Source organism: Lepisma saccharinum, chromosome 2, assembly GCF_977018435.1.
Source record: "Lepisma saccharinum chromosome 2, izLepSacc3.1, whole genome shotgun sequence".
NCBI lineage: Eukaryota > Metazoa > Arthropoda > Insecta > Zygentoma > Lepismatidae > Lepisma > Lepisma saccharinum.
Window position 1 is genome coordinate 128,723,072 of NC_139230.1, and position 22,523 is coordinate 128,745,594.

The window sequence follows — 22,523 nt, forward strand, 5'->3', positions numbered from 1 at the left end:
GGTATAAAATATCAAAACACCTTCATTCCATCTAATTCCATTTAAAAAAAAAAATCTTCTAGTTTTTCACAAATGATTTCGGTAAAATTCTGCTCCATAGGAGACGCCTGGAAATCATCGAATTTCATGTATGTTACATTTGTACTTACTTATTATGCATTGCTGAACATAGTCTGTGTGTTTTTTTCTGATTAACACGAAAATCTGTAAATTTGTTTCGTATTTATGCTAATGGAACCTAACCTAACAGGCCTAACCTAACCTCTTAGGCATACCTCGATCCCGTGAATGGTGCGTGGGGCTACCCGTGGATCGTCTGTGGGGCTAATGTCAATAGTGTGTGGGGCTAATGCCAATGTTTTTTTTGGGGGGGGTTACGGGAATTTTTTTGTTTTGTATTTATGCTAATATAACCTAACCTAACCTCATAGGCATACCTCATTCCTGCGAAAGGTGCGTGGGGCTACCTGTAGATGATTTGTGGGGCTAATGCCAATGGTATGTGGGGCTATTGCCAATGCTGTGTGGGGCTAGTGCCAATGGTGTGTGGAGCTAGCGCCAATGGTTTGTGGTCCATCACAGACAACGGTCGTCAAAATTTGGTCGCTATGTTCTGCGTAACGTAAGTGAAAACGCATCGAAGAATACTGTCAGAAATCGAAGTTTTTGAAGTGAAAACAGCAAAAAAAAAACATGCAGACGACGTTTAGCAATGCATAATAAGTAAGTACAAATGTAACATACGCGAAATTCGATGATTTCCAGGCGTCTCCTATGGGACAGAATTTTACCATGATTTCAAAATTAAAACATCCTTGAAAGGGCACGTTTCCCTTAAACGTTCAGCTACATACATGACATGAAATATAATGTTACATTTTCCCACTTGATTCCCACTTTTTTAATGTATAATTGTCATACTTTTTGCATGAAGAACTAATTACAAGAGAAAATAATGCAACTGTGGATGAAAAAATTCACTAAGTTTATTTAGGATTTTAAGGAAGATAAAGTCTCAAGATAAATATAATTACAGATTGGAAACTACAGATTTTTAGCAGTGAGTATCCTCCATATGTATTTTTTAAAAAAGTTAGTTTGGATGTTTACAAATTTTCCTTTTCTTCTGAAATAACTAGCACATAATTTAATAAAACTTCACGAACAAGGGATCTTCAATAACACCGAGTACAAATACCGTTCATGAAAACCACAAGAATGAATCAACCATGATAACGAAAACTGTACAGTAGAATTAAAATTGCTGCGCATAATTGTTTGCAATTAACATGCTTATCTTGTGCAAATTACTACATACCTTCTCAATTCTATAATAAATGTAAATGGTGCACTTCACTTTATTTTTCACTCTGAATATTTATTTTTCCAATTATATTGCACTTTTTCACTTTCGTGGTGCACTTCACCGTATTTTTCACTCGGAATATTTATTTCTGCAAATATATGGCACTTTTTCAGTTTCGTGGGTTGCAAACATAAGTAATTTGTAGGAACATTACAGTCTCTACATACCACACAATTACCTATTAAGTATTGAATATGTTTGATATTGATTTCGTTGAGGTACCATACACCATAAGATATGCCATTTCATGACGATTGGTACTTATTCCTGCAAATTGCAACACAAGTTCAGTATTTATACAAGCCTGAAATACACAATGCGGAACTGTTCCGATTTAATGCTATGTAAAATTCCAATGCTCGAGTGCGAGGGAAATAATTTCGCAAATCATCCTTCAACTCACTCCAGCTATGCTCAAAAGGTTTCATTGACACCACAGTACACCACATTAAATCATACGAGCATCTTTCAGCTAACTTCTTCTTCTTCTTTTTCTCCTTCTTCGTGACCATCATTACAATATATTTGTCAAGCTGCTTTGTCTTTCATTACGAACAGACGTGATGTCAACTGATAACCAAAGCCGGGGACAAAAAGTATGATATTCAACAGTTGGTAGCAGTGTTGCTGCAATGGTTCCACAATGATAGCAAAATAACAAATATATACATTGGGTGTTACAATGATAGTGGTGCGAATGGCCTTCACAATGATATCGGAGTGAATTTACTAGAGATTTATCCAAATTTTACAAATAAAGTTAAACAGGCTTCTCAGTACGATATGATATATAAATATACACGTTAAAAAACGAGTATACTCAAAGATTTCCAGTGGTTGCCACACTCCTGCAGAGTATAGTGGTTGCCGTAATGATACCGGGATTTATTTATATATATATATATATATATATATCAAGAACAACATATACATTAAACAACCCCGTTCAGAATCCGTAGACTCAACACAGAGAAGTAAATATACACGCTGATCAAGACTCCTTGACACGCTGAAAAACTTTCGACCACGACCGGGTTCGAGCCTCTAGGCCACTCGTAGAACGAACAATGACAAGAACGAGTGAACGCGTTAACACGCACGGCTACGGAGGAGAACCGAGAGAGGTCGTGTAAAATTGTTCTTATATACCCAACAAAACTCAGAAACTGTCATACGCAAGAGCTATATTTTGCAACAACTATAATTACCCAACACTAGCAACAAGAACAAAAACAATATATCAATTACTTGTATAATATTAATTAGTAACTTTAGATAATATTAATTATTAGTTTTCAGTTGTAATTAATTTTAAAAACCAATTAATAACATGTTAGGTGATGATAACCAAGTGCAAAAAGCATTGCATTTTTTTTACACACAAACAAAGCACCACTTAGTTCACAAAACCTCTAACAGATGGCAGATAGTTACATGGTTCTAGTTAGGATGATGATTTTTGGGTTGTTGGATTGGGGTTGAAGAAGACTATTTGTTGTAATAACTACAGTATTGTTTCTTTTTTTGTTTTTTTTTTGTTTTCTGTTCTCTTACGAGAATTAATATAGGTTTTCATAGACCCTCCAATTCATGACTTAGGAAAAATCTGTTTGGTGATTCATCATGTACACCTATATGTGAGAAAAAATATGAATAGAACCTATGATCGGAAATCCAAAATGGCGACCGGAAGTGGGGTTATCTTGGAAACGGTAAGACTTAGGAAAAATCTGTTTGGTGATTCATCATGTACACCTATATGTGAGAAAAAGTATGAATAGAACCTATGCTCGGAAATCCAAAATGGCGACCGGAAGTGGGGTTATCTTGGAAACGGTAAGACTTAGGAAAAATCTGTTTGCGAATTCGTCATGTACACCTATACGTGAGAAAAAGTATGAATAGAACCTATGATCGGAAATCCAAAATGGCGACCGGAAGTGGGGTTATCTTGGAAACGGTAAGACTTAGGAAAAATCTGTTTGCGGATTCATCACGTACACCTATACGTGAGAAAAAGTATGAATAGAACCTATGCTCGGAAATCCAAAATGGCGACCGGAAGTGGGGTTATCTTGGAAACGGTAAGACTTGGGAAAAATCTGTTTGCGGATCCATCATGTACACCTATACGTGAGTAAAAGTATAAATAGAACCTATGTTCGGAAATCGAAAATGGCGACCGGAAGTGGGGTTATCTTGGAAACGGTAAGACTTAGGAAAAATCTGTTTCCGAATTCGACGACTGCAAGATCAAGAACGTTTATCTGAAGAATGGACGCAACGAAGTGTTCCCGCGCGAGAATTACAACCTCGACATGACCAAAGACGATTACCTAAAACTTTACGAAGCTTACACGGCTTACAAGCGCGTGACCGAGGGAAGCGTGGACATGTACTACGCACCCAGCGAATTCAAAGCACGCAGACCCATGTTCGTCATCAACACGACGAAGCGGAAGCAGGTGGTGGTCAACGATCGCACCAACATCAAGGTCGTGTGCGAGTTCCACGACGCGCTGCCCGATCATACCGTGTGCAGCGTCATCCTGATTGCAGAGAAGTCCTTCGCGTACGACGTGAAGAACGAGAGGGTGACGGAACAGTTTTAAAATTCATAAAAAAAATTGCCACATACTAAAAAAAAAAAATCTACATCCATCACATTTTAGGTTATATAAAAAATATGTGAAAAAACCTTAAAATACTGAAATATTAAAACAAAACAGAGTCCCTTGTAGGTTAGTTCGGTGCGTAAAAGATCGTAAATAAAAAAAATGATAGGTTAAGTTATATCACTTAGGATCGTAAAAAAAATTTAAAAAATCGTAAGAAAAAATGATAGGTTAAGTTGTATCACGTAAGATCGTGATATACCTACCAAGTACGAGGTGGAAAAAAGGGAAATTTTACTAAAACATCGCTAAACGCTAAAACATCGACAAAAAATTGTCAAAATATGTCAAAAACTGATATTCAATTGATAAAAAAAAGAGGCTACAAATGCATACCTACTAAGTACGGCGTAGAACCGGCCAAATTACACTTCTTTTGAACATTTTGGTTTTACCTTTGACAGGTGAGGAAGTTAAGCCCATGTTACTAGACATGTATGAGTTGCAGAAAACCAATGCCAGTACAGTGATGGAGTCATTTATGGATTTCTGTCAAAAACTGTGGCCCGGTGGAATTCAGTGCGAAAAAAGTTGTTGTTGTACTTACTGACCAGGCTCCCTATATGCTTTCGGCATTTAACCAATTGAAGCCATTGTTCCCTAAGTTAAAGCATGTAACCTGTTTGGCTCATGCCCTTCACAGGGTTTCTGAATCTATTAGGAACGAATACAACGTTGTAAATGAGTTCATATCGGATCTGAAGAAAATACTCCTTAAGGTCCCGAGTCGCATTCTTGCCTACAGAGAAACTACCTGCCTGCCCCTGCCACATTTCCCCATCATTACTCGCTGGGGATCATGGATTGAGTGTACTGCATTTCTGTGTGAAAATTTTGAAAAAATTAAGGAGTTTGTGCTTTCCCTGGATTCAACCGACGCAGGTGCAATTTCCAAGGCACAGCAACTTTTCCTCCCAGATCATATAGATGATTTGCAAAAAGAACTATTTTGTGTACATTCCTACAAGTACCTGTCGACAGCCATCAAAAGCTTAGAAGAACAAGGCATCGAAAAGGAAAAACAATGGGATATCTTTACTACTGTGAGGGGGCAGTTAGATGGTTTTGCCAGAGACAAATTTGAGGCTAGTCTTGACAAGAATCCGGATGTTGTGGAATATGCCACTTCCACAGAGTTGCCATTCCTAGTGAATACTAAGTTTTCCCCACTTGTTTCTGTGGATCTAGAGAGAAGCTTCAGCATATATAAAGATATTTTATCTCCGAAAAGAAACAAACATACTTTTAAAAATTTAGAAATGCTTAATGTTGTAAGGTACAACAGCTTTGTGTTTTTTCCCAGAATCTGGTGAATAACTGTAACACAACCTATGTGTGTGATGTGTACACAGCTTCGAGTGAATATCTTAGACTAATAAAATAGGAGGGAAAGTTTTAATAAGTAGTATAATTATCAGCACCTTTTTCTTTTTGCCCCAATCAGCACCTTTCCCCCCCCCTTTTTGGGTCTTATTTTAGCACCTTTTCCCTTCCTTTTTCCCAATGAAATTTTCCCCTAAAATCCTAACTCTGGTTATTATTATATCTGTGTAATGCAATTGCAGAAAGGATAGAATTTTTCATCAACGTAATAAACAATGTTTGGTTGTTTCGATTTTTCAAGCATTGAATGTCAGGTCTTCATTTAAACAAATTTTTTGCTGTTTTCGTGAGAATATAGGAAGAACAATGTCAACTTATGTATAAAAGGAGTATGTCTTTCAATTTTCTACAAGTGCGTTAAACACAATGAAGCTACACACTTAAAAATGTGTTTACTTTATTTGATTTCTTTGTTGTGTGAAGACATTCCTAAGTAGCAAGTTCAACATGCTTTACCATACAATTATTTTATTTGTTTATATGATTTTTCCATTGCATTTCAGTTGTATAGATAAGAAAATTTTCATTACTGACAGGAGAACTGTTTTCAGACAGCAATATACTGACCAAAATAAAATATATTGGTTGTACAATTATATTACTGAAAACATTAAGAGTACAGTTCAACAAGATAGAGGAAACAGTTGGACTACCAAAAACAGTAGAAAACATTAGCAATACAGTTCAACTACTGAAAATAGTAGAAACAGTTGGACTACTAAAAACAGTAGAAAACATTAGCAGTACAGCAAAACAACAGGAAATACTACGTGTTTTGTAAAGCAATAACATTTTTCCGAAATCGATACTTGAACCTTAAGATCCAATAAATTTAAAGGAGAAATACTATGAATGAAATACAATGCATACGGAGCTGCTCTTATTTTAGTTCGTTCCAGCACTAACCGTGGGTAAATTTATGCTTTTGCTTGGTTATTTTTTCTATGCACCATTACTTTCATGTATTCTCTGTAAGTTGTGTTGCGACGATCTTCAGTAGTGTGTGTTTTATCTTAAAATCAAGAGCATTGCGTGCTTTAAAGTGATGGAAATAGCAGACACTGAGAAGTTTCATCCTGATGACGTCACAGAAACCCTGCCGTGGTTGTAAACATAGTGCTGAAAAAAAAGGTATCTTATAACCAGACCTTCAAGAGCGGAGGAAACCAGTAGTCGAAGGACCTTGGATTCACACATTTTCTGCGATGACTTGAGCTGCCTGAAACCATTGCACTGAACAGGAAATGTAGCGGGGTGGTTGGCCACGGGAGGTAAAACTTACCTCTCATTTCGATGCGCTAAACTTAGCGCATTCCTTGCATATTTCTGGCTGTTTCATTGTGTCACCTGACAAATTTTGCACAAATAGTTGAATATTCTGACTTATTTTTTACTTCTTCTCTAAAATATTTAAAAAGCAATATTCTTATCATCTTGCATTGTCATCGCTGCATCTCCCGATGACCTCTGCTTGCAGCAAATGTAAAATTAATAATTGTTCTGAGCACAGAAAGGATGTGTGTGAAAAATACTTGGGTTAAGCATGAAACGTGTTCAAATGTTGGTTTCCTGTACTAAGATATGTTTAGTAAGTGGGAATTTGCCTCAAACTAAATTCTGATTCAAATTTTGAAAGTTACTGTAATTTAGTTTGTTGCAATAAAACACACATAGGAATGTGTAACATAGTTATTTCTTGTCTGAAAGAAAATATTGTCATTGCAATTTTAATTTTTTGTACTAAAAAGTGTTTCGTAAAGTGAGCAAATAGACTTTTATCCGAAAGAAAATATTGGCATGAAAATATAAAGAACTTATTGGACTTTTATATTTTGTACAAAAACATACATGATACAATTTAACAAAGCGGTTTCCATCTGAACGGGAAAATCAATTTAATTTTATTTTAATGTATTAAAAAGGGAATAGTAAATTGCAAGAAATTGATTTTGGTCCAAGTCAAAAATATTTTGTTAACAAAATGTGTAAAAATACCCACCTGGGTCAAATGGACCCAACTAGTACTAGATGGAATAAATTTTAAGTGGTGTTCCAGTGTTAATTGTTTGCAACTCATGTGTGACATCCTTATTATACGAGGGGAGTTCAACAATTATTGTCCCTAACATAGAAGGAATGATTCGAAACAACTGCATTATTTTGTGTGTCATGTATAACTCTTTGAATGATTACACACAAAATTTCAGCCATGTAGGGTCTATAATGTTAATGTTATGTTTTTCAGGACAAGGTGAGCCCTGACTGAGAAAATTGAAAAATCGGAAGTGACAGCCGTCATTAAATAGTGCTTCAGCCTTGGGAACAAGTGAAAGTCACTCAGAGCAAGAACTGGAAAGTAGGGAGGGTGTTCGACTAGTTCAAATCCAGAAACAGCGGCGGCTATGAGATGATTTCTGTGGGCTGGAGCATTGTCTTGCAGCAGCAGCACTTTCCTGTGACACATCCCTCTGCATTTTTCCTTGATTGCATCCCTCACTTTTGGAATAAATAGCGAATGATAGTCACCTGTAATCGTCTTTTGGCGCTGGAGGTAGTCAATGAACAATACTCCCTTGGAATCCCAAAAAATGGTGGCCACAAGGTTGCCAGCTGATGGCATTGTCTTGAATTTCTTGGGGGGCGGAGAATCATGGTGCCGCAACGGCTCTGTTGTTTTGATTCAGGGTCATAATGATGTACCCAGGTTTTATTTGCGGTCACACATCTACCAAGAAAGTTTCCCGGGTTTCTCTTAGACCAAATTTTTCTCTGAACAACGGTACTTAATGACGGCTCTCACTACCGATTTTTCGATTTTCTCAGTCAGGGCTCACCTTGTCCTGAAAAACATAACATTAACATTATAGATCCTACATGGCCGCGGTGGCTCAGTCGGTAACGCGTCTGACTACCATGCTCAAGGTCCCGGGTTCGATCCCCGGCCGGTTCAAATCCGGGAACTTTTCTAACGGTGAAAGCGGCCCCGGCGCCCACCCAGCGTCGAATAACATGGGTACCTGGGGGAAACCCTGGGGGGTAAAGGCGGTTAGGGGCGTGATGCTGATCACATCACCCCACTCACGACCGGATCAAGAAAGTGTGGGGCGTTACCCCCACACCCCCTATACGCCTTCATGGCGTGGTGCTATGCACAGGGGAACACTTTACCTTTTTTTTTTTTTTTTTTGATCCTACATGGCTGAAATTTTGTGTGTAATCATTCAAAGAGTTATACATGACACATAAAACATTTTAGTTGTTTCGGATCATTCCTTCTATGTTAGGGACAATAATTGTTGAACTTCCCTCGTACATGTAACTATGAAGTAGATGTGAAGAAAGATAACGTGCATTTGATTCTTAGCACATGAACATTTGAGTTCTAGAAAATGAGAATGATATACTTACCAATCATAACTCCAACAATAAGATTCACTGCACTGAATAGGCCCAGTTCCCTCTTCAGTCCCACGCTTCCCTCTACCTTCTTGGCCTTTGTTTTCGTTTCTGCTGTTGCCAAGGTTGGCCAGACATCTGTGCCATGGTCATTTCTGTTGTGAACTCCATCTGAAATAACAGTTATCAATTTTTTTAAAAAATGTGATACATTTTAGCCCGAAATAAAAAAAGAAGAGAAGATAAAGCTAACTCCTGCTCATTGCAACATGCTGTGAAGGCATATGAGGGGGAGACATGGAAGTAGGACACATATGTTCACAACCTCGACTCTTTGTGGAGGTGATGTGGCTGCCATTACTCCCCTCTCCCAGGTATATAAAGGAACTCAAATTCTTTCAAAGTAGTTAATACACAAAAATACATCATTCTGATGAAACACTTATACCAAAATGCTAACAATTATTGTGAATAACAGGAAATCTACACTAAATGAATTGTTAGGAGAAATCTGCCTCAAACTCAAGATATTCGTAATTGACAGATTTGAGTGAGAAGTCACGAAATCTGGCATAGCAAACTGATTTTTGTGTTCTGATATTGCAAGTGGGAAATATGGTTCACAGTAAGTTCCGTTACATGGACGGGGTTTTTGAATTGCATCAAACGTGATTTGACTCAGGTTTCTTCACCCGAGAGTGCTCATCAAGGAAAATGGAGTAATTTAGTCAAATCTCGTTCAAAGCGATTCAAAAACCCTGTCTGCAGAGAGGAACTTACTGTGAACAATATTTCCCAAGTGCAATACCAGAACACAAAAATCAGTTTTCTGTGTTGCAAGACATTGCGGATGAAAAAAACTCCAACAATAAAGAGATTTTCTAGCAATGAACAAATCTGCCACAAAGAAGGTATGCAGCAAAAAAGTGTAACAACGTATCTAAGCCTGTGAAACACAAAGAAAGTAACCAAATAAGGAACATTGTCACATATGCAGACAGTCATGGGCGTAATCTAGCTCAACAAATAAATGAAAGTACACCAAACATGCTCTGGAGTGCTATTTTGAAACCAAGTGGAAGGAATGAAGATGTCACACACACATACACACACACACACACACACACACACACACACACCCACACACACACACCCACACACACACACACACACACACACACACACACACACACACACACACAAAAAAAGTTTAAGATGCAAAAGTGCTGGGTGCAAAGAATCCCGCGGTCATAGTGAGTGGTACAAATGATGTCTTGACCAACAAAACAGACGTCATTCTCCCAAATGTATTAAATACACTGTGAAGGGTAAATCACAAAATATAATCATTGTAAACATTCCCCACTGCTATGACTTAATGAAAAAAAACTTGTGTGCAAATTTAGAAATTAAAATGTAAATATGAAATTAGGGAGAGTATGTAAAGCCTTCAAAAATACAAACTTTTCAATATAAGTTCAATGTAAAGGGTACTCCACGCACAACATGACTTCCATTTTAAAAGAATACGAGAACATTGCATTTGTCAAAGGATTATGGATTAGTAAATCAAGATTGTACAATCTTTTCTACGATCCCTCTCCCTTAGAAACAAAACAAATATACAGAAAACATGAAATACAACACAAGCCAGCAAAGTAACCTCAAAATAAGCTTCACACAAAGTACAGTATTTTCAGTTTGAAGTAGAAAAATAAATTGGCCACATTTAATTATTTAATGCATTGCCAAACATTTCACTTAAAAATCATGGAAATGTAAATGTTTGAGACAGGCCCGCACCCAGGATTTTTTGAGGGAGGGGCCAGAACTGAAAATGTTTATGGGCAGGCTGGAACAGGAATTCCTTGACTCCCAACAACTGACACCACTCCTCTGGCTAAGATTCATAGATGACATTTTCCTCCTCTGGACACATGGTGAACCCTCCCTCAATACATTCCTAAACCAATTGAACAACTTCACTACCCTAAAATTCACCTGGTTCCACTACAAAGACCAAGTGATCCCCACAGCCGCAGGTGAGTTCACCCCCCTTCACCCCAAGGGCACCTGCCGCTCATCCAACCTGATTTACACCCTCATCTGCCAAATCTGCGACAACTTCTACCTGGGCGAAACCTCCACCCCCTTGAACCTAAGGATCAATAATCACCGTTCCTCCACCCAAAACTCTGATTTCACAGTTGCCAACAGCCATAATACCACCTTCAACAAAAGTTTCCATGTTGCCATTATCCATCTTTTACACCCCCCCCCCCCACACACATAGACACGTCTTTTCGCAGGCGATGGGAAAGGACCTATATATCAGGCATGCATGCCACTATACCTCCCGGATTCAACCTAGCCAACCAATAACCCTTTCCCCTCTTCCAGAAACCACCCACCCACCATGCAGTAAACACTGGTGAAAGTAACTTTGTTTTCTATCTATTGTTTCTGGCAACACTGACGGTAGTGACGCTGCCGTCAGTAGTCTGTGCCTCTACTCTTCCTAAACACGATCTCTTTCTTCTCCGTTAAAAATACGACCTGTGATGCGAAATATCAAAGTTTTTCTTCATGTGTTGTAAGTGTTTACTGTATCTTTCTACATTTGTGTGTATGTATATATATATATATATATATATATATATATATATATATATATATAGAGAGAGAGAGAGAGAGAGAGAGAGATATTACAAAATACTTCAAATAGTTATGTGTTCCGCAAATTAACAGTGTTTTCAAATTTCCTTTAATTTTCATATACCAGCGACATTGAAAAGTCATGATAATCCTATGTTTAGAAAATAATATATTTTTAAATTAAATGTTACATATTAGCAATTATTATTACAATAAGAAACATGTCTAAATGTGAGTTAACGCAAAAAATAATAAAGGGACATTTTAAAATCACGACTGCAGTTCGAAGAAAGTCGGGACACGTATTAAAGGTAATGGACTGTTCTGACTTAATCGGTGAATCTGACGTCTGATAGCCTTTCATCAATGGTTATAAGAGTAAAACTACACAATATTGCACATTGCAGACTTCTGTTAGCCTTCGTCGATGTATTTTCATAAGTTTTTAAAGGTTCACATTTAAATATTTCATGGTTCGAAGGGGGGCCCATGGCTCCCATGCCCCCTTCCCTGGGTACAGGGCTAGTTATAGATATGCTAGCAATGGAATTTAAATTCACGAAACAACAAGGAGGGGAAAATAAGTTTATTTATTTATTTGTCTTCATTCGGTAGACCCTTGGTGAAAGAGTATGGAAAGCGTCAATTTCAGAGATTGTTACATTTCTATTTTTTTTAGCAAAAATGTTACCTTGTATTCATTACACATATACATATTCACACACATTAACATTATAACTAGGAACATTTTTAGGACTGCAGATTTATAGCATTGTAATATTTTGTGCATTCTGCAATACACAATGAAATAGGCAAGCAAATTATGAAAATGATATGAAAAAATATAAGTAATAATATGTATAGATAAAGCCATAATTGGATACATTCTGACTACAGGTTTACAGTTGCAGAATTTTGTGAAAATTTGCAAATTGAAATAGGTGTGTTTACATAATAAACATATATGTTTAACATAACTAAAAATGTGCAAAGAAAATAGTTATTTACAATGTTTTACTTGACAGATTCACCTAAGTAATAGGTAAATTTTCTTTGCACATTTTTTAATACTCAAGAAATATGTGAAAATGCGGAATCCAATATGTAATAAAAATTGAATGATAGAGATTGAGAAATATGTTGGTAACCATTCTGAATCTATTACATTATTAACCGATATATGTTTATTATGTAAACACACCTATTTTATTTTGCAAATTTTTCACAAAATTCTGCAACTGTAAACCTGTAGTCACAATGTATACAGTTATGGCTTTATCTATACATATTATTACTTATAGTTTTTCATATAATTTTCATAATTTGCTTGCCTATTTCATTGTGAATCATAATTTTGGAACAGGCTTTTTCATAAATAATAGAATTATCTCTGCTCTTAAAACAGTAGAATTTATTAATTATAGGATATCATATGAAGTTTTAGAGGGTAGGTGGTGTAAAGTTATTTTAATAAACAGACATGCACCAACGGAAGATAAAGATGATAATACTAAAGATGATTTTTATACAAAGTTAGAACAGGTCTTTGATAAATTTTCTCAGTATGATATGAAAATTCTGTTAGGTGACTGTAATGCGCAGATTGGCAAAGAAGAGACATTTAAACCCACGATTGGTAAAGAAAGTCTTCATGAATTAAGTAATGATAATGGTATAAGATTGATTACTTTTGCAACCTCAAAGAATTTAATTGTGAAAAGTACCACTTTTAAACATAAAGATATCCATAAATATACCTGGTCTTCTTCAGATGGTAATACTCATAATCAGATAGATCATATTCTCTATCTGCTCACATCAGAGAGACACTTGAAAAAAAGTGGGAATATAATGAAAATGTCCATCAGCTATTCATTGATTTCAAAAGAAGCATATGATTCGGTCAAAAGAGATAAATTATATAATGTATTAGTAGAGTTTGGAATACCTAAGAAGCTTGTTAGTATGATAAAAGCATGCACCAGTGAAACAGAAAGTAAAATTCGTGTAGGTATTAATGTGTCTGACAAATTTACAATTCATGATGGGTTAAAACAAGGAGATGCATTATCTCCATTGCTCTTTAATTTTACCTTAGAATATGCTGTTAGGAAGGTAAAAGAAACTAACAAAGGATTAAAATTAAATGGCGTGACTCAGTTGTTGGCATATGCAGACGATGTAGACTTATTAGGGGATGATATAAATACAATTAAAAATAATGCTAAAATATTTTTGAAAACTGCTAAAGAGATAGGTTTGGAAGTTAACAAAGAGAAAACTAAATATATGCTTACAGGCCGAAACCATGTGTTATGTAACAATCAAAATCTAATTATTGATAACAACTCGTTTGAACCAGTTTCCAAATTCAAATACTTAGGAGTAATATTAACAAGTGAAAATTATATTAAAGAGGAAATAAAAAGTAGGCTTAATTCAGGAAATGCATGTTACTTCTCTCTTCATAAACTTTTGTCTTCTCGTTTTATATCTAAGAAACTAAAAGTTAAAATATACAAAACAGTAATTTTGCCTGTAGTATTATATGGGTGTGAAACTTGGTCCCTTAAATTGAAAGAGGAACATAAATTTAGAGTATTTGAAAATAAGATCCTTAGGAAAATATTTGGACCTAAAAGGGATGAGGAGACAGGTGAGTGGAGAAGGTTAAATAGTTAGAACTACATAATTTGTATTCATGTCCAGATATTATTAGAATAATTAAATCAAGAAGACTTAGGTGGGCAGGCCATGTGGCACAAATGGGAGAGGAAAGAGGAGATTACAGGATTCTTATTGGGAAACCTGATGGTAAGAAACCTGTAGGAAGGCCAAGACGAAGATGGAGGGACAACGTTGAGATAGACCTAAAGGAAATCGGTAGGGATGGAAAAGAGTATATAGATCTTGCTCAAGATAGGGACAGATGGAAGGCCTGTGTTGCTGCAGCCATGAACATTCGGGTTTAAGAAGGCTAGAGAGTTAGTTAGTTAGTTATTTCATTGTGTATTGCAGAATTGTATATACACACAGTGTATCTAAACTTCATATGGGATGTTCCATGTATTCTGATACAATGTACAGGGTTCTATTTGTGAGGTAGGTTTTGATTGCCTGCGTTTGTTTAGTTTGTGGAATAATAGATTTAATTTCATTTGGCAGTTTATTGTGAAAAGTTATTCCAGCATTTACGAGTGATAAAGTTGACATCTTAAGTCTACAATGTTCCTGGAAGTAATTTTTATTTCGTTTTTTGTTGTAGTCATGGATTTGATTGTTTTTTGGTGCATTTTTGGTATTTATAACATATGAAATTACTTTATATATATAGAGGGAGTACATGGTAATGACTTGATTTTCCTGAAATACTCCTTTGCAAGGTGACCTGTATCCTAGGTTGTATATATTATCCCATAGTATATACATTTATTGATTTCAGTTCAATTATATTCAGCTAGTGGTTTCAGAAGATAAATATGTGATGATGGTTTGCTATATAAGTTGTTGATCTGTTCATCTCATGATAATCTTATATCTAATGTGAACCCCAAGAATTTCACTGTACTTTCAGGTTCTATGTGTGTTCCGTCAATGCCATTTTTTTGTGTGTATTGAAGTCAGTGTTTTTGCTTTTGTTAAATACCATAAATTTAGTCTTATTACTACTTGCTATTATTCCATGGATTTTAAAGTATTGTGTTAGCTGAAGGATCATGATAAAAGTTCCGATTTCTAGTTCATTTATATGTTTACCTCTGGGTATTACTGTTGTATCATCTGCATAAGTGATAATCTTTGCATTTGTGTATTGTGGTATGTCGTTAATGTACAATATAAAAAGCAATGGCCCCTGGATTGATCCTTGAGGTACTACCCTTGACAATTTTCTATTTCCTGTTTTATAGTTAGTGGCTGTACCATGTATATTAAAACGTATTTGGGTTTATTGATATCTGTCTTGTAAGTATGATTTTATTAGATCGTAAGCTGTCGTCCTTATTCCTATATCATTCAGTTTCTTCATTATTATGATTTAATTATTATTATGATTTAATTATTATTATGATTTAAAATATCAAATGCTTTGGAAAGGTCAAGGTAAACTGTGTTTGCCACTTCATGTATTACTAAGGTTTCAGATATGTATTCAATTATCTGTGATAAAGCTGTGTTTATTGATTTCCTTTTTGAAATTCATGATGAGATCGGTTTATGATATTATATTTGTTACAGAAGTTTACAATGTTATTTGATATTATTTTTCTATTATTTTTGAAAATGTTGATGTCAAGGAGATTAGTCTATAATTTTCTATGTTGGTATTTTCCCCTTTCTTGTATATGGTACTAACTATACTATTTTTAAGAACTTTGGGAAATATTCCGCTATTTAATACTGCATTAACTGCATAGAGCAAGGGTTTCACTACATATTCACATCTAGATTTCACAAGTTCTGATGACCATTCGTCTGGTTCATGAGATTTCTTATTTTGTAGGCTTCTTACAACTTTTAAAAGTTCATTGATGTTTGTTTCTAATATGTACATGCTATTTAACATGATTTGGCATGTGAAAGTTTTGTGTGTATGTTCATGTTTACCATTATATACATTCGAGTTTGTTGAGTTTACAAAATGTTAAGTGAACAAGTTACATATCTGGTTTAGTTATTTGATTTTCATCCTTTATGACCTCTATATTTTGTTCATCATAGTTCCTATTATTGCGTTGAGTATTCGCTATGTTCCATATTACTTTTGTTTAGTTCCTGTTCTTACAATTTCATTTTTCAGTGTGTTTGATTTCTGATCTTTAATGAATTATTTGTACAGTTTTTCAAATTTTTGTATTTTTCCTAGTGATTCGTGTTTTTCGTCATCCTAAATTTTTCATATTCTTCATTCATTTTGTTTTTTATGACAATTATTTTTTTGGTTAGGGTTACTTCCTTGCTGCGAGGATTGCATCTTTTGGTTACTTTAGGACAAACTATGTTTAGGTAATACCACAGATATTCCCTTGTCTGGGGTAATACTTTAGATTGCTAAAGAACAAATCCAGATTTAATTTGTATCAGTGAGTTGAAATAGTCTCAAAAATGAAGAATAATTCAACAAAATTGGCAAAAGATACTGAGAGACAAAGAAGGCCAGAAAATGGAAAATAAAAGCAATGTTCTCTGGTTCTAGCTGAAGGAGGACTGGTATCAGGTTTTGCATTGTTTTGAAGGCTTAGCAAAAAATAGGATTCTTAATCAACTTCCGAACAGCCATCAGATTCCTTCTTTGACAAAATACTTTCTGTTGGATTATAACAAACAACTTAGGTATTTTTTAATCCCAATTGATGAAAGTTTCTTATTGCTTCTTAAAGAAAATAAGAAAATTAATTACTTAGAGTGAATGGTAATAATAATCAAGGATATGTTATCTAAATTAGTTTCAAAATAATTGCATACTTTTCACATGTAGCATGCCTCAATTCAGTGGAAAGTTAGTGCTTTGAAATAAATCTTATATCTGAATTGCATATCTTATAGTGTCCGAATGAAAGAAACAAAAACAAATAGTTTGAGCAAATGGAAACATTCGTCGAATTCTACACTGAATTAATTATTCAAACATTCTGAAACAAAATTATTCTACTTGATTACTAAATGATTCTACTTGATTGTTCTGGACAGAATACCCTCTAATGTCGTCCATTTCCCCCTTAGTACATTTCCGTCTCTCTTCCTCTCTATCTGTTCCTCTCCCAATATCACTCTTCTCCTTTCCGACTTGGTTCTCTTTCTCTCCTCACTTCGCTCTTTTTTGTCTATGCCCTCCGTCACTGTGTGAGTGTGTGCGTGCACGTATCTTTAACGATTTATTAATCTCCCTTTTAAAATGCTTCTTAGGATTTGATTTTTTCGAACGGATAATGAAGCATGTAAATTATGTTTACATTCATGCAGCTGTGTCCAAGTACTCTCCTTGTACTTCATGTTCTTGTCTCGGTCTTTTCTCGAGTCTCCAAAATAATAGACATAAAGTTAAACAAAAAACACACTAAAACGTAAGTTCATGCACAGCAGATGCATCCTATCTATTCATAATCTGACAATCAAATCTGAAGAAACAGACTCAAAAGCACACTCCGTGCGTAGTGATTAACACAACCAGTAGCGTACGCAGGATTTCATCAAGGAGGGGGGTTATTTCTAAAACTGTTAAGCCAAATTCATATTACCAGTGTTTTATTATAGTTTACTTAATACTACTATTACTTAATGCTGCTGCTGTTACTACTAATATCACTACTACTACTATTAAGTATTAGAGATCTACATAAATATACTTATGAAAGAAAGAGAACGAAATTATTTTCTAGTCATTCGATTATTAACAAATTCCAGGAACATGTCAACTTCGTTATGAAATAATTGTCTAGTCAACGGTTAGTTGTATATGAAAACATTTTGAAAGTGAAGAAAATCCATGAGAGCAAGCAAATATATTAAAACAAATTTAAATAATCAAAGTATGGAACTCACCCAGCAGGAGGATAAAGAGGCACCATGTAGAATTCAAACTCACTGTATACATGTAGGTGAATTTCACTGAGTCCACTTTTGGGTTCAAAAGTAAGTTTAAACTAATAAATAAATCAAATAATATGTACGTATTTGTCCCTACGCATTGGAAATCACAGCACAATGTCCAAACGACTACTTTTTTTTCATTAGTTCATTCAACACATCTCCTGCAGTTGGAGTGTGCTTCTTATGTATGTTCAGGAGTGCCTATCCATTTAATCGTGTATTTCCTGTAGAATTGCGCAAATATGTTTTTAAGCGGAGCAATGTTGAGAAAGATCGTTCGTTTGTGCACGTGGACACGGGCAGCACAGCCAATATTTCTAGCAATGCAAATATATTTGGCATTATGTTTGGATTGCAAATGACTAATCCATCTATAGCAGTTTTTGGTTGCTCCACCTTCTCATGACGTGCAATTTTTCTGTACCATAATTTTAATTCAGTGTTCAGGTCTTCTTGGCAATCACTTCTTACGTCGCTGGCATAGAACTCCGTGAGCGAAGTGAAAGCAGCAACTTGAGAAGTCAGAGGGACTGGGTTGCTAGGTGAAATACACTGAAAACTCTTTAAAATGTCCTTATGTTTCAAGAAACGAGAATCCAATTGGGACATAAAGGCATCCAGAAATGGGATAAAAGTAGAGACGCGAAAGTAAATTTCTGGCGTCGCAGATGGTAAGTCCAAGTTCACACGGTTTCTCTGTCGTGCTGCCATGCGGGAGATTTGAATGGAGGACCCCAACCTATCTAAGACTTCGGAAGCACAATGAAGATTTTTAGAAATTCTTCATTGACATTTTCGCGCAAGGATTTCATTTCATTGTTAATATCTTCAGCGAGGTTTACGGCTTCCAATAGATCAATGGTCGAATTCTGCAGGAATTTACACAAAGGCACACTTAAAGAAAACGGCTTTTGAATACAAAACAATCACTCAGAGCACATAAAATTGAATTTGCCTGTGTCGACGAGTCTTTGTCTTTTCCATTCTGATATGTTTTGGAGTGTTGCAATAATAGAGTCATACAATTCCACCACCGCGGCCACTGAGTCATACCTTTCCAACCAACGCGTTGCACAGAGTTTAATTAATTTTTCACGCCGTGAAGTTGTAGTTTCCAATTCATTTATCGCCGATTTTAAAACATGTTGCCTTTTAGGTGTATTAAGAAATTCATACAGTCTCGATATTGTGCCCATGCAGTTTCTAATAGCAGCAACTTCACAAGCACTGGATACAGCTAAGTTGAGACTGTGAGCAGAGCAGTGAACATACAAGGCTGATGGAATTATTTCCTCTACATGTGCCTGGACTCCGTTCAGTTGTCCTGACATTGACGCAGATCCGTCATATCCTTGTCCACGAATTTTATTTAAGTCTATATTTAATGAACGCAACTTGTCCAACATAGCCTTTACGATTCCCTTTCCGGTCACATCATACAATGGTATGAATTGTATAAAGTTTTCTCTCACAACGAATTCTTTTGTGTCAACATAACGAACGCACAGTGACAATTGTTCTATGCCTGCTATATCTGACGTCTCATCGGCAAGGATAGAGAAGAAGCTGGAGGAGTTAAGTTCGTTAACAAGATCTCGAACAATCAGGTCGTTGCACGCTTCAATAATTTCGTTCTGTATTCTAGGACTTATACAGTGCGTCCATTTCGATCTTCAGCCGAGAGATCGGGAGAAGCGTGGCGGGCGGCGCTCACGGAGATGCCGACATTTGCGGTCTGTAATGCCCGCTTATTTTTATGGACATACGCAGACATTTATATAAATATTGCAAAACGAGCACTAACCTGTGTTATAATTTATCATCTGTAATTCATCAAGGTTCTGCCCTTATATACACAAAAAAATACGCTTTAGAAACGATGTTAAGAGCCACAGATAATAGAACATTTTAATCATAATTTTGACCAGTAACGTCCTGCTTAAGTTTATATCCTTGAAACAGTTTTGTGGCGATGGGAATCGTTTGGAGGTTTCGAATGTGCAACACTGTATCAAGATTACGCTGCAGACGAAACCGTTAAAAGTGAATGGTTTTTGTGAGCTTCCTTGCAATCCGAAATCTCCGAGCTCGAGTTTTTTTGTTCCTTCGCGACTAGATGAAGACAGAGCAGTGAATATAGTGGCGAGCAAAGTAAACCAAGAGCGTGTTAATTTCGTACTGTGCGCAAGAGTGTTATTCTTGGTTACTTGCAGTTACTTGTTTGTGTTATTGCAGTGTGTATGTGTGTTGTGTCAGTTAGACGATTAGAATGCCAGCCGCAAGGTTCACGTCAGAACAAAGATTTATTATGTATGACACGTACATGAAAACAGACTCGTGTCGAGACGTGTGTTGGCAATTTGTACAGAAATTCCCAGGCGTTTCAACTCCACATAGAGATACGGTTTGGCATCTTGTCCTTAAATTACGAGAAACTGTATCGTTAAATTTTAAAACACCTAAGCAAAAACGACGGATTCTAACCGAAGCAAAACTCGATGATATTGGTGCAGCGTTAGAACGTTCTCCAAACAAACCTCTACGCCGTGTTTCACAGGAGGTGGGCGTGTCAAAATCATCGGCACATACAGCCACTAAGCTACTAAAATTAAAACCGTACTCTTATAACACAGGTTAGTGCTCGTTTTGCAATATTTATATAAATGTCTGCATACGTCCATAAAAATAAGCGGGCATTACAGGCCGCAAATGTCGGCATCTCCGTCAGCGCTGCCCGCCACGCTTCTCCCGATCTCTCGGCTGAAGATAGAAATGGACGCACGGTATATTGAGCATTTCCGGCGCTACTAGTCAACGTACTTTTTAATGCGGAATCAGTCTTACTTCGAAAGCGAAGAAGTGCTCTGAAGTTGCCGTCATTCTCTTCTGGTTCTTGATCAAATTCTATTCGCCCCGAATCCCTGTGACCTCGCAGTGCGAGACACTGTTTGCCGCAGAACAGAACAGTTTCAATTATAGAAACAACTTTTTTCCTGTTTTCAAGTTTTTTATGCATAGCTGCAGTATCTATTAAAACATCGATAGACTGTTTCTTACCACACGAGATGTCGGCCAAAGTACTTGCAACCTCCAAACTTTCCTTGTGATAGAGACACTTTTCATGTTCTGAAAACCAATTTTCTTCCAATTTTCAAACTTCACACTACACAGTTGACCTAAGGGCTGCTTACCCGATCCAGCACCATCACTTGGAGCAAAGAGGGCACAAAATTTACAAAAACTTCCTCCCTTAAATTCGGAATATGCAAGCCACTTCCAGCGATAAAGCCACTTAAACTGAAATCGCAAATTTCGCTTTCCTTTTGGTGGAAACACAAATCCTGGATCTGGTTCCCAGACATTGTTTAAGACGTCCAACTTTTTTCATTGGACAAGTTTCTTCCTACGTAAAGTCCAATGTCATAAGCGTGTGGTTCATTAGTACGTGAAGATGTAGATGATTCCTGAACAAAAGCAACACATTTATCATTTCCAGGCGATTCACGAAGCACTTCGACATTATTTAGCGATGTAGATGTAGGTTCAGCATCACTTGATAGTTCACATGGGGGTGCGAAATCGTTACCGGGAAGAATGTTCGCAATAACGTCACCACACGAAGCACTTTCCGATGGCGTGGAATTTTCACGATTCTTGCGAGAATCACTACGCGACTTTTTGCAAAAAAAATCAAAATTGAACTTTGCGATCGCTTAGACATATCGTCGGATCCAAAACGACACGACACTGTAGAGGGTTTATGTTCAAATGAGAAACGCACCAATACCGTTCTCAAAATCTACTACGCACGTGCACGGTAATTCACATCTGGATTGTCTCGCTGTTCTTACCAACAAAAGTTCCAGGGCCGCAGAAAGGGAAGACAAACATAATTGCTTTGAAAAGAAAAATTCCGCTATAACAAAGTTGAATTTCTCGTAACGGACAACTGTGTGTTCACTCTTGTGAAGCCACCAGTCAAAGGTCGCCGACAAGGAACAGCGATGCATTTGTAAATCCAGCTTTCCTTTATTTCCTGTGGTATAGTATTGCTCGACGGAGGACAGGCGTCATAAAATGGTCATTGTCTACTCTTGAAGCCGAGGACAACACATTTGAGGGTGTGCCGCTCCGCGCTCTTGGAATTTACGATGTTGCTAAATTGAGAAAAGATGAAAATAAGGTCTTGGAAGTCCGCTGGGTTCTTTTCAAGCCTCCGTGTTTACAACCTCAGCAGGGGTTCTCTGACGGCAAGATGAAACTGTCTTCCGAGTGTCTGATACCCCACCCCATTAGTGCAAGGAATGAAAGAAAAGTTTGTTGATATGTGTTTGCCACCTGCTTTGACCCAGCGTCGTGAGGACAATTGAGTAGTTACTTGTAAAGAGATTAACGCTTATTGTTGTTCGAATTCAGAAAATCAAACGTGCCGCGGTAAACAATGGGAAGGCGGACTGTTG

At 36.5% G+C, this 22,523-nt stretch overlaps 1 protein-coding gene across 1 annotated transcript in view; it reads right to left on the reverse strand.

Moving 5' to 3' along the window:
* LOC145983638 (b(0,+)-type amino acid transporter 1-like) overlaps positions 1–22,523 on the reverse strand; it is a 191,725-nt gene that overhangs the window by 115,311 nt on the left and 53,891 nt on the right. Inside the window, exon 3 of the mRNA XM_083116702.1 lies at positions 8,833–8,991. Within this exon, the coding sequence (XP_082972828.1) occupies positions 8,833–8,991 (159 nt within the window). The remainder of the gene's footprint in view (positions 1–8,832; positions 8,992–22,523) is intronic.